This window comes from Apium graveolens, chromosome 10 (assembly GCF_009905375.1).
Source record: "Apium graveolens cultivar Ventura chromosome 10, ASM990537v1, whole genome shotgun sequence".
Taxonomy (NCBI): domain Eukaryota; kingdom Viridiplantae; phylum Streptophyta; class Magnoliopsida; order Apiales; family Apiaceae; genus Apium; species Apium graveolens.
The window spans coordinates 138,830,621-138,843,266 of NC_133656.1; the positions used below are offsets into that span (position 1 = coordinate 138,830,621).

At 34.1% G+C, this 12,646-nt stretch overlaps 1 protein-coding gene across 1 annotated transcript; it reads right to left on the bottom strand.

Annotated features, from left to right (window-relative positions):
* Positions 1 to 1,403: 1,403 nt before the first annotated feature.
* Positions 1,404 to 1,820, bottom strand: LOC141691057 (uncharacterized). Its single transcript, XM_074495804.1, has one exon. It carries the CDS (start codon positions 1,818 to 1,820, stop codon positions 1,404 to 1,406), a length of 417 nt encoding a protein of 138 aa, XP_074351905.1.
* Positions 1,821 to 12,646: the final 10,826 nt, after the last annotated feature.

Consider the following 12,646-nt stretch of genomic DNA (forward strand, 5'->3'; position numbering starts at 1 on the left):
GTTAATTCTTACTTTCCCATTCCTGTTGTTCTTTCTTTTAGAATCTTCCTTGACCTCAATTTTCTCCAATCTATCACTCAACTGCTTCATTGACAGATGCCCCATATTCACTATTTTGTCTCCTTGACTTGACTTGATTCTCCAATAACAAAGTTCTTGGAAACCGATCCATATTTCTCATTTAGCTTAGCTAGCTTGGCTTTGCTAATAGGCTTCTTTTCTATCGACGAATGTGGTTTCTTATCTTTCGACGGATAATTCTTTTCAGCTTTTGACAGATAAACTTCATCATCCGTCAACTCCACATCAGTTGATAAACCTTCAATCAATACAAGATCCAATTTCTTCTTTTCCTTTTTCCAGGATTCCTCACAGAAAGACTCGATTCCTTGAACGTTGGCAATTTGGGCACTCGCATTTCTTGACGATTTCCAAGTCTTTATTACCTCTTGCTCTCGTTCAAGCTGCTTTCTTAAAATTTCCTCTTTCTTCAAAAATTCAGTCAATTCCTCTTTGGCAATCTTAGACTCTAACTTCAGTTTCTCAAACTCAACGAATTGAGTTTCTAGCACAACATTTCTCTCACTTAAAAGCAGATTATTATCTTTAATTCTTGTGTTTTCTTTAGTAAGTGATTTAAGTGTAACACGCAAATGATATAATTATGTTGACATGTCATTTATAGCATCATTACACTCATCTTTAGAAAGGTGTACTAGGTTTGTGGTGATTACCTGATTGCTTGAGGAACTGACTTCTGTTTCATCTGATTTAGCTATCAAGGCAGGGCTAGGTTGATATAGCTTGGTTCTTCATCTTTGTCTTCTCCATCTGCTGCCCAGTCATTTTCCTGAGTCAGGAAAGCCTTCTACTTTTGTTTAAGCAATTCAAAGTATTTCTTCTTATTGTCAACTGGATCAAACTTCTTTTTCTCAGAATTGGGCTTTATGCATTCATTGGCAAAATGACCACTCAAGTCATATTTGAAAATTTTGAATTTAGATTAATACCATGTTTCTATTTGGCTTGGTTGCTCCAAATTTTTTTTTGAATTTGAGCTTGGAAAATCTTCTTGACAGGAAAGCCAGATGTTCATCCAGATCCTCCATTTCATCCTGTCAGGTACAGTCTTCAACATCTGCTATTAACCCTTTGCCCTTTCCTTCAAAAATTCTTGAGTTTGGTGCAGATTCCACAACTTCAACCTTCATCATTTTTACTCTGTCCTGCTCATCTTGTTCCATCTCGGGATCGTAGGTCTTTAAGATGCCATATAGTCTCTCTAAAGTAAAATCTTTATACTCTTGAGAATTTCTAAGAGAAACTGTCATAGGCTTCCACTCCTTTGGCAGAGATCTAAGGAATTTCAGATTCGAATCTTTTGTTTGGTCGATCCTCCCATACTACTTTAGTCCATTTAATAGTTTCTTAAATCTACTAAATGTATCATTCAAAGAATCACCTTCCTTAAAGTGAATGTGCTCATACTGCTGTATAAGGAGCTTTATTTTGTTCTCTCTCACTTGTTCTGTACCATTGCATATAACTTGAATTGTATCCCAAATATCCTTGGCCGCCTTGCAGTTGATGATATTATCGAACATATCACCATCAAGACTATTGAACAAAATATTTATAGCCTTTTTATCCTTGTGGACTGCTTCAATATCTTCAACAGTCCATTCTGACCTTGGCTTTGGGATGGTCTGTTCGTTCCTAGTTGCATTCTCAATATCTGTTGCAACCAATCTAGGAACATGAGGACCATTCTCTATGCATTTGACGTAGCTTTTATCTTTTGAGAGAAGATGAAGATGCATCTTCACCTTCCAGTGGTGATAGTTGTCTCTATCCAGCATCTTCACCTTCCAGTGGTGATAGTTGTCTCTATCAAGAAAAGGGATCTTCACTCCAACATTTTTTTTACTCATGTTGTTAGTTTGCTTTGATCTTTAAACTCTAGTGTGTCCAGAGCTTGATCTAATACCAATTGTTAGTCTCGAACAATCTAATAACAGAATTACAGAAGGGGGGTTGAATGGAATTCTGGTTTTTTTTGGAAATTTATAACTTCTTACGAATATATATATATATATAACAGTGTTTGAATAAGCTTGTTGCGGATAAGAAGTATTAAAGTATTCAAATACAAAGTAAATTAACTAGGGGTTTAAAAACTTTCTGGTGGATTGATATTTCCACCATATATATATATATATATGTAGAAGATCTCTGTGATGCAAAAGCACACAGCTGCTTATTAGAGTTCTTACAAATTGAACTTGAGAGTTCTTAGAAATACAGCTTACAAATGCTCTCAAGTTCTTGCTTGTCTTGACTGTGTCTAGGGGTGAGCAACGGGTCAACCGGACCGAACCGAACCAGAATCGAAAGAACCGAGAACCGAATTAGGAATATTTCAAGAACCGAACCGGACCTGTTAATATGTGAGAACCGAACCGGAACCGAACCGTAAATTTTGGTTCGGTTCGGTTCCGAACTGAAAGAACCGAATTTATATTTTATTTCATATTTATTTATTTTGCATATTATTTTCTTTGTTAACATAAGATCTAAATTGTAAAAAGAAATCAAAAGTTGCGGATAACCCTTTTTTATCTATATTCTTGATTACTAATTTAGTTAAGAGGCCTTTTAATTTATTATGAGCCCAAACAATGGATTCAATAAGTTCATTATATTATATTTTTTTTAATTTTGACTAGTTTTGATTATTTATTAATGGTAACTTAGTAAAAGAAGATTCTTATTAGTGATGGATCATTTTAAATTTGATTACTTTTTAAGAAGAAAAATATTTATAAAAATATTCACTCCATATATATTTAAAGAAATGAGTAATACAATGAAAATCAGATTTTTCTTAAAAAGTTATTATAATATTATAAATAAAAAAAAACATAATACATAATATATATATATATATATTTGTATTTATTCATTTATATACGGTTCGGTTCTTACGGTTCTAGTATGTTAAGAACCGAACCGAGAACTGAAATTTCTAGAAAAATAAGAATCGAACCGGACCCGAATTAGTTAAGAACCGAACCAGAACCGTAATTTTTGATCGGTTCGGTTCTCGGTTCTGAACTGAAAAATGCTCACTCCTAATTGTGTCAATTGATTATTAACTCTTTGCTACACTTGGTTTATATATCACTAAGTTATATGTGTAATAAGACAAAACATAAGTCTATTATTTAGGTCAAATCACATGTTTCTTTATTTCTCTGTCCCATGCAATCCAAATAGATATAGCATCTTTGAACGTCCCTGTTTTGCATGGAAATGGAAATGCTTCTTGATCTTCATAATCCTGATTACAGGATACCACATTCCTTTTGTGTGCAATCAATCCATATGACTGTCAAGTCGCTTTCAACTGCTATTCAGATTTGTTGTTCTTTGAGACTTCAACATTATCCATTGAGTCTGTTATGAATCATCCGTTGAAGATTGTTGTACAAGACATGCCTGTGCTGTAACAAGACTAAATCAAATTGACAACCCTAAGTAAGTTGTAAGATAATCTAAGTTTGCATTTTGTATTGTAACCCTTAAGCCTGTAAAAGTGTAATTAGATTAGACTGAATTATTTTTCTGTAAACAGTATCAAGCCTAAAAATAAGCTCTGGAAGAAGATCATGAAGATCATGCCTCAGAGAAAGTGTGAAGAAGTTTGGAGTTAAATAAATCTGTTTTGGGAAAAACATTCTAAGTCAAGAAATCTACAAGTCACAGATTAAGTGTTATAGAGAAGTCATTCGAGAACTCCTGAATGACTTATCGAGAAGTCAAGAAAAGCTTATAGAGAAGTCTCATAGATATCGACAAGCCAAATTGAAGACATGAAGATTGGAGATATCGGAAAGTCATTTCCTTACTAGAGAACTCTGAGATATCGACAAGTCAAAATGTCACTAGAGAACTCAGAGATATCGATAAGTAAATTCTACATGCAAAGAAATGAAGACCTCGATAAGTCAAGTTCATTCGAGGACTCATAGATCTCGATAAGTCAGTATCATGCGAGGACTCAGAGATCTCGATAAGTCAAAGTTCATTTGATAACTCAGAGATCTCGATAAATCAAGATTGTACTCGAGAACTCAGATATCTCAACAAGTCAATTTCACATTTGAGAACTTAGAGACTTCGATAAGTCATATCAACTATAGAGTAATAAGAGATCTCGATAAGCCTTTATAGTTATCAAGATGTCTACTTCTCTATATACCAAACTGGAAGATCTCGAAGTAAAACTCAAATTACAAAGTGCAGACCAGTTAAATATCCAAGATTATCAATCAAAAATAAATCAATCGATGATTTGAAAAGTCTACAAAAGCAACTTGAAGAGTACAAGATCAAAGGTCAGGATTAACTGACAAAGTAAAGTCATAGACTTGCACGATTTGCAAAGATACACTAAGCCATAAATAAAAAGTTTTATTTAACTTAAAGTAGGGCTTAGTTCATGTTATTACATGCTGTATAAAACTAGTGGTTACTGTTCTATAAAGTAAACACTGGATGCTTTATTTCAGTAGTAACAAACGGATCTAAAATCTTGTAACTTTCAAGAGAGAAGTTGAGTTCTTTATCAACAAAGAACCAAGAAATTTGTAGCAAAACACTAGCTTGATTTTAATATAAAATTAAGTGAGTTTTGAAAGATAAGTGTGTTCATGTGCATGTTTTAATTATTCAGTTAAAGCATATTATCTCTACAATACAGATTATTTGTTCTCCATTTTTAAAAGTTCAAAAAGCCATTAACATTATTTAAAACATATTCAACCCCCCCCCCCCGTGTTATATTCATTACCCAACAAAGATGCCTTGAGTCATCTGTTGAGAGCTATGCATATTATCCGTTGATAGTATTTCCTTAGCAGCTGATACTTTTTCACTTATGCAGAATTACAATGCATCATCTATTTACAATTAGCAAACATATTCTGCATATCTAGCTAGTAGTCAACATGACTTGGAATTTATAACAACTTCTAGACCTCTAAGATATTGTAGTATACATGAATGTGCTACATACTTATTTAAACATAAGCTACTCCATCACTTTGATGGTTACAAAATCATTTAACTTATCTACTTAGAGTGTTTTGTTGAGTTATCTTCAAGTGTACAAGATATTCCTAACAGTTATAATAAATTTACCATTAATAACACTACTCCAGTTAAGTTTGTTAGAATTGATGAGAGAGGTGTGAAGTTTGTCTATAAAGTTGATTCTACCTCTAAGAATACTGTTGAAAAGAAAGCCGAACCTAGAGTCCCCGCTAAAAAGAAAGAAGATCCCAAAATGCAAGAAAAGAGAAGCAAAAATATAGGACTTCTCTCTAAGAGTTAGGTAGATAAGAAAATTTGTGAGGTAACTTATAAGGCTCCCAAACCTAGGTCTAAGAGAGGTAGAAATGGAAAATAAGGAATAAACAAGGCAAACAACTATAAGTACATTCCTGATGCTCCTAAGAAAGGTTGTTTTAACTGTGGAAATACTAATCATATTTCTATTGATTGCAGGAAGCCTAAAAAGAGAGTATCTAAGATTCCTGAATCTGATATTAGTGGTAGATCAGTACTTTAAAAACTACAAAATCCTTGTTCTCATTGTGGTAGCAGTTGGCATTATATTTACACTTGTAAAGATTATCATAGTTTATATCACAAAAATTATGATCCTTTTCCAAAATTCAATAAAATTGTTGTTTTAAATAGAACTGCTAAACTGAATGTGCATACATCTTATAGACTCAAAAATGTCAAGTCAAATCCCGATGGATCAAATCCTGACAAGAAGTCTGCTAATACAAAAATACATAAGATGTCTAAAAGGACCCAACAAGTGTGGGTTCTTAAAAATTCTGACTGATTTCAATGTTTCTGATTACAAGAAAACAAGAAGAATGTGCTTGTCTTGGACAGTAGTTGTTTAGCACATATGACTGGAACTAAATCCATGTCGTCAGAATATGAGGAGAAGGCTAGTCCAATGGTTTCTTATGGAGATGACAATGTAGGAAAAACACTGGGTATAGCAATATTATCATTAGAGATGTCATCATCTCAAACGTAGCTCTGGTAGATGGACTGAAGTACAACTTATTGAGCATTAGTCATATTACTGACAGAGGTTTCTATGTCGTGTTCTATGATACGCACTGTGAAATAGTTCATAAGATCATAAAGAAAACTATTTTCAAAGCTTACAAACGCGGAAACATTTATGAAGCCAAACTTTATGCAAATACTGATGATCCTAAAACTTGTCTGGTAACCAAGGTATCAGTAGATGAAAGTTGGAATTGGCACACGAAGTTTTCTCATCTCAACTTCAATAATCCCAATGACTTGGTGAGAGAAGAATGCAATCATGAAAATGTTGTACTTGTGGATAAAAACCTTGAATCAGGAAATAAGGCAAATTCTGATGATAATGCACAAGTTGAGGGGGAGAAACGTAAAACTATCAGGAACTGATAGCACAATTACATGGGGAGCTTTGCGTGGAACTAATCATGTAATTCACATTACTAATGATTTGTCAATTTTTGACAGATTGGTCAGTGGAGAAGAGATACTTGATTTTGCTAATAAATTCATCAATGCAAATGCGAGGGGGAGAAATCATGATTAAGTTCTTGATTTTGGATTACAAATTTTATCTCAACAAGTGATGGACAAGACATGATTTTTCTTAAAAAGAACAGTACCATTATTTATTTCTTGATTTTTTAAGTGTTACATTTTGTTTTATTCTCTTTGAGTAATCACGATAAATTTGTCATTGGTGTTTGTTTTATATTGGGAATAAGTACATGTAAAGAGACTTTGCTTTATTTGCCTAGATACGCGAAATATTATGCATGCGGTATTCTTTATTACACAGTTAATCAAAAGTGTCTCTTTAGATTTCCAGTAGGATTTAGCTATAAAATCACTCTTCATATCTCTTATAAACTCTAACGCTACTCAAACGTTTCGCTCTCACAACACCAAAGCTCTAAATCAAAATATTCACACATTCTTTCAATGGCTCAAAATCAATTTTTCACCATAAACAATGGTGTATATCTTCCTATTTTCAACTTAGTGGATGACAAGATGTACTCTGACCCTGTCGGACTCCAAATCTGAATCATTGGTCAAGTATTTCATCCCACTACAGTTCCTAATTTGATTTTTGATCATCTCTCGTGGGATGATCAACTCGAACTACATTTCTTTGCTATGGAGGTTCTTCTTGAAGAAGAATGTCGAGTAGAGTTGGCAGAGCGTCAACACCTAGCAGCTCTAGAGTTGCAAGAGAATATCATTTCTCTTGCAGTCTCTATGTCTCGTATCTTCCACTTCCAAGCGGCAAAGAAAGAGCTGGAGAACAAGAAGGCAAGAAGGAATAGTTCCAGTTCTTAGGAGTTAGGATTAATTTCTTGTGTAGTATGTCTTGTATTTAAATATTATTATCAATGAAAATTCTTCGTTGTTCACTATCCTGTTTCACTATCATGACTGTTCATATTCTCTTCATGTTTGCATGTGTGAATATTGTTGATTTCGTGTATACTTGTTTAAAATTCATATTTCACATGTGTAAAACTAACTATTCTCAAGCTATTTCAATATTAACGAACAGATTAAGAACACAAGTTTATGACAGGATTCAGATGATATTACATAGTATTTGCTGATGATAACAAAATGGTGTTGCTTACACTAGGTTTTTACAATTGATTTTTTCATATCTTTTACCTGGTGAAATTTTTGAAAAAGATGAATTATCGATGATCTTTCAAATCAATTTTAAATCTCTGACTGATTTAGAAAAAATGAAAGATACTTTCAGGAGATGAACAATTTTACCACGAGAATTGTTGGTATTTTTGTCTAACAAAAATGCCTAACAAGTACAGTTTTCCAAAGCCTGACACTGTGGAAGAGGGCACATCCAACCCTATTCCTGACCAAAGTGTATATTTTTCTTCACTTAAATCGAAACACTCTATCACCATCGGTTCTTCTCAAAAGGAATCAGTTGCAAAATCAAAGACAATAGCTAAGACTAATGTGTCTTAGAGACAATAAGGTCTAAAGGTTATTTCACATTCACCTAAATCTTTGGAGAAAAAAGTGGTGCAAGGAAGAAAAATATTTCATCAGTAACAAAAATCAAGGAGAATGTAGGAAGGAAGAGAAGGAAAACTGGAGCTGGTGTTAAGCTAGTTGATGAACCATCAGACACTAAGAGTCACAGTGATGGTCCAATTGTATTTAAGAAGCTTTCTAGACCAGTGGAGGTTACTTGTGCTAATGCGGAAGAAGACCAAAGTTTAATTGCAGCTGCTAAGCCTAAGAAAAGGAGACTGATGAAGGTAGCAAAAAAGGTTCAAAAGAAATCAGATGGTCTTACGGTGTTGGATGATATTGCTCTGGATCAGGAATCCATACATCCTGACAAGTTAATGTCAAATCCTGACAGGTGTCAAACAATTCCTGACAAGACAGGGACAATTCCTTGTCAAAAAGTTACTACATCTCAAACAGCTAAGATAGTTGAAATTGCTAAGGAAGTTGGTTTGCAGAAGTCTATAAAGAGAGAGGCACGGACTTCAACAGTTTATCAAAGTAAAAATACCAAACTTCAATCACCATAGAAGGGGTACAGTACACAAGAACCATCTTCTCAATGTGAAGATGCACATGTTATTGCCCCAGCTACACAAGAACCACCTACTCAAAGTGTAGGTGCAAGCATAACATCACATCTAACTATTCCTGACATTGCTCAAGGAAGTCATATTTATGTGGCGGATAAAATTCTGAAGACATGAAAAGACATGAAAGCTCATCAAAAGAACATTGCTGGATTGGATGTTGTTATCAATGATCCTATTTTTGAGGGAAGCACACAAGAACCTTCAGTTTAAAGGATTAAGAAGCTTCTACACCTCAGGTCATACAAGAATCAACAGTTCAAAGTACTGTTGCAGACTTAGTATCAAATCCTAATATGGGGTCAATTCCTGACAAGAAGCACGTCCCAAATACAAGGACAATTCTTGATGAAGCTGTTCCTGATTCTACAGATCCAGATGTACTAATCACTTCTCAAGATAAGCTTGACGCCATCTTGGTACAACCACTCAAGGCTATACCAATGATTTATACTACTCAAGGTATAAATCCTTTACACTCTATTTTATCTGATGAAATGACTATGATTAGACCTTTACAAAGGAATACCTCTAGTAATATGATCACATAAAACTCTTCTCATCCATCTCTTATTTCTGTAGGATAAACTTCTATGAGATTTTATGTGAGAATGAGAGAAAAAATTTAGCGAAAAACAGAATTAAAGAGAGACATGATTTTACCTGGCAAAAGGAGAGGTAGTTGAGTTTCAGGATTTAGTTAATCCTTGTGAGGAAGCTCTGACTATTAAAAGTCATGAGATGAGTGGCGTGAGAAGTGATGAGATCACTTTAAAAGAACAGAGAGATTTAGGTACTCATGGTTCTTTTCTTACAGGACCTACACACGTAACTAAGCCTTCTAAGTCAAATCCTAATTTAAAGCTTAAAGGCATAGTTCCTTATTCTGATTCTGATATTCCTGAGAAATCTTCCGGTGATCATGATGATTCTGATGACTCTTGAAAGGCATATGTCATAGCCTATTTGTATATTCGAGGATTTAACTCAACTCAAATAAGAATGTAATAAGTAAATAGTGGATCTATCGTCAGAGAGATCTCACAAAGTAACATCTGTCAAAGGGTTAAGAAACATTATTCATCTACAGACTTGAAGACTTAATTCACTGGAAGAAGCTCAAGAAATTGATCAAGCCTCAGTGATATAAATCAAGATTGTGGATTTAATCAAGTGACAGAGATCTCGTCAGGGTATCAATTAATTACAAGGATTTAGTCTGAAGAAAATCAAGAGTATCAAGGTCAAGGCTTGAAGAAACGTCACGGAAGTTAGTCACTCGTGAACCAGACAGTACATCGAGTGTCAACATTGAAGTGGTGGAATTGATTCATAATTGATAGTAATTTTCAGAAGATTTTCAGAAGAATGGTTGCTGCTCAAGATTAGTATTAATTCTCTATTAATTAATTAAGAAAATAAATTATATCTGCAAAGATTAATTTATTGATTAATTGAATTAATTGATTAATTAATTCAGAATTAATATTAAGGATTTTCAGAATTATTATTAGATTAAAATCTATTAATAATTCAGTAAGACAATTTGATTTGAACTACTATGACAATCGGTATGACAATTGATAGTCATACCGAAAGTCTTGCTAGTTCATTCTGATTGTCTTGCTAGCTATTGGGATTGTCTTGCTAGTTCAAAAGGATAGTCTCACCGAAAGTCCTACCAGTTCAAATGGATTGTCATGCCAGTTCATTTGATTGTCTTGCCGAAAGTCTTGCTGATTCAACTGGATTGTTTTGTTTACTTAAACAACAAAACACAGCAGAAGACACTCTAGCAATTATTCTACAGAAAACACAAGAGTCAAGAACACAGCAGAAACAAAAGCAAATTATTTCATTTTTCATCTGCTTTATTCAAGATCAAAATTCTAGATTGTAAAGTTAAATCCAATCAACTAGAATTATTTATCTTGTTCTTGTGTATCAATCTAGCGGATTAAAATCCCTAGAACTTAATCTCAAATCGCATTTAGCATTTGATCTTTTAATTACAAAAATAGAAAAAGTTCATGTCGAATTTATTCTAGATTTGTAATAATTGATTTGAGATTAATCCCTTGTAACCGATACCGTAGTTGTAACACCTTTCAAGTTTAATAAAAGTTTTATTTAACTTGAATTTTGTTTCACCTTTTTATTCCGCATTTTATTCGATTAAACGGTATTGTTTGCATTCAACCCCCCCTTCTACAAACAAATTGGGACCTAACAATTGGTATCAGAGCCTTCTGATTAACGTACAAATCTAGATCCTAGACTTTTGTGTTTCTTTCACTTCTTGAATTTTTTTTTATTCACTCAAAAAAAAATTCATAATGACTACACAAAAAGTTGGAACCGTTAAAATTCCACTTTTCGATAAAGAAAATTATGTTATGTGGAAGAAGAAGATGCTATTGTTTTTACAAGTGGCTAATCCCAAATATTTGCAAGTGTTAAAGAAGGGTCCAAAAATTCCTATGGTTATTGAACCAGAGGTAATAGAAAATGATGTGGTGATCACCAAAGCGAGAACTTATGTGAAAGATCCTGAGGATTTCTCTCCTGCTGAAATAGAAGAAGCCTCCCTGGATGCTAGCCTTCAATTAATTTTAGTAGATTCCCTTAATCCCTTGATGAATAGACATGTGATGAATTGTAAAGATTCCAAACATATCTGGGAAACTATTGAGATTATTAATGAAGGCACAGAGGAAGTTAGGGAGAACAAGCTAGAAATCCTAACCTCTGAGTATGAATACTTTAAATCCAATCCAGGAGAAGGAATCATTGAAGTGTTTGAGAGGTACAATGCATTGATCAACAACCTGAACATTATGGTAAATACTATTCCATCAGGGAGGTCAACAAAAAGTTCCTTTTAACACTGCCAACTCATCTCGAACATAGAATCACTGCCATAAGAGAAGCAAGAGATCTGAGTGAGATTTCTTTGGAAAGGCTCTATGGTGTGTTAAAGACTTATGAGTTGGAGCAGATTCAGCAGAAGGAAGTTTACGGGAAAGGAAGAGTGGTCAGCACGTCTACTGCTCTAGTAGCTGATGAACAACAACAACAACCACAATATCAACAACAATCTCAACAGTCAGAAAGAATGGTACAGTCTTCCAAGGTTGAAGATAATGTGATAGTAGCAGAATTTGATCCTCCTACTACAAATCAATCAGGAGATGATTATTATTCCTTAGAAGAACTGGAGCAATTGGAGGATGAGTCAATGACCCTGATTGTCAAGAGATTCTCAAATGTCAGATTCAAAAGGAATCCCAAGTTCAAGTACAAGTCCAACTACAACAGATTCCAGAAAGGTGGATCTTCATCCTCTAACACCAGCAGTGGTGGGTATAAAACAGGGATGGTTGATCGAAGCACCATTCGATGCTTCAACTGCAATGAGTTGGGACACTTTGCCACAGAATGCGGGAAGCCAAAACAAGCAAGGAAGAACTCTTACGATTCTAATCAAAAGAGTAAATCTGAAAGGGCTTACCTGGCAAAGGGAAGAAGCTGGGATGATACTAACAGTGAAGATGAAGAAGTTGGGAATCTTGCTCTCATGGCTAGTGATGCAAACACCTCATCGTCAAGAAAAGAGGTAAAATTTACTGATGTTGAATTAGTTTATCATCTAGGAGGTTCCTTAGATTGTGCTCGTCGTGATAATGAATTGTTAAATCAACAAATCAAAGACCTTGAGAAAGAGGTCAATGAATTAAGACTTGTGCACATTAATCAAGATAAATTAAAAGAACAAGTATCTTTTCTAGAGAATAAAGTTGACTGTTATAGACAACTTGAAACTATTCTCAAAGACAAGATCACCGGTCTTGAGGCTAAGGTTAAAGCTTACTTTAATTCTTGTTCGAAGT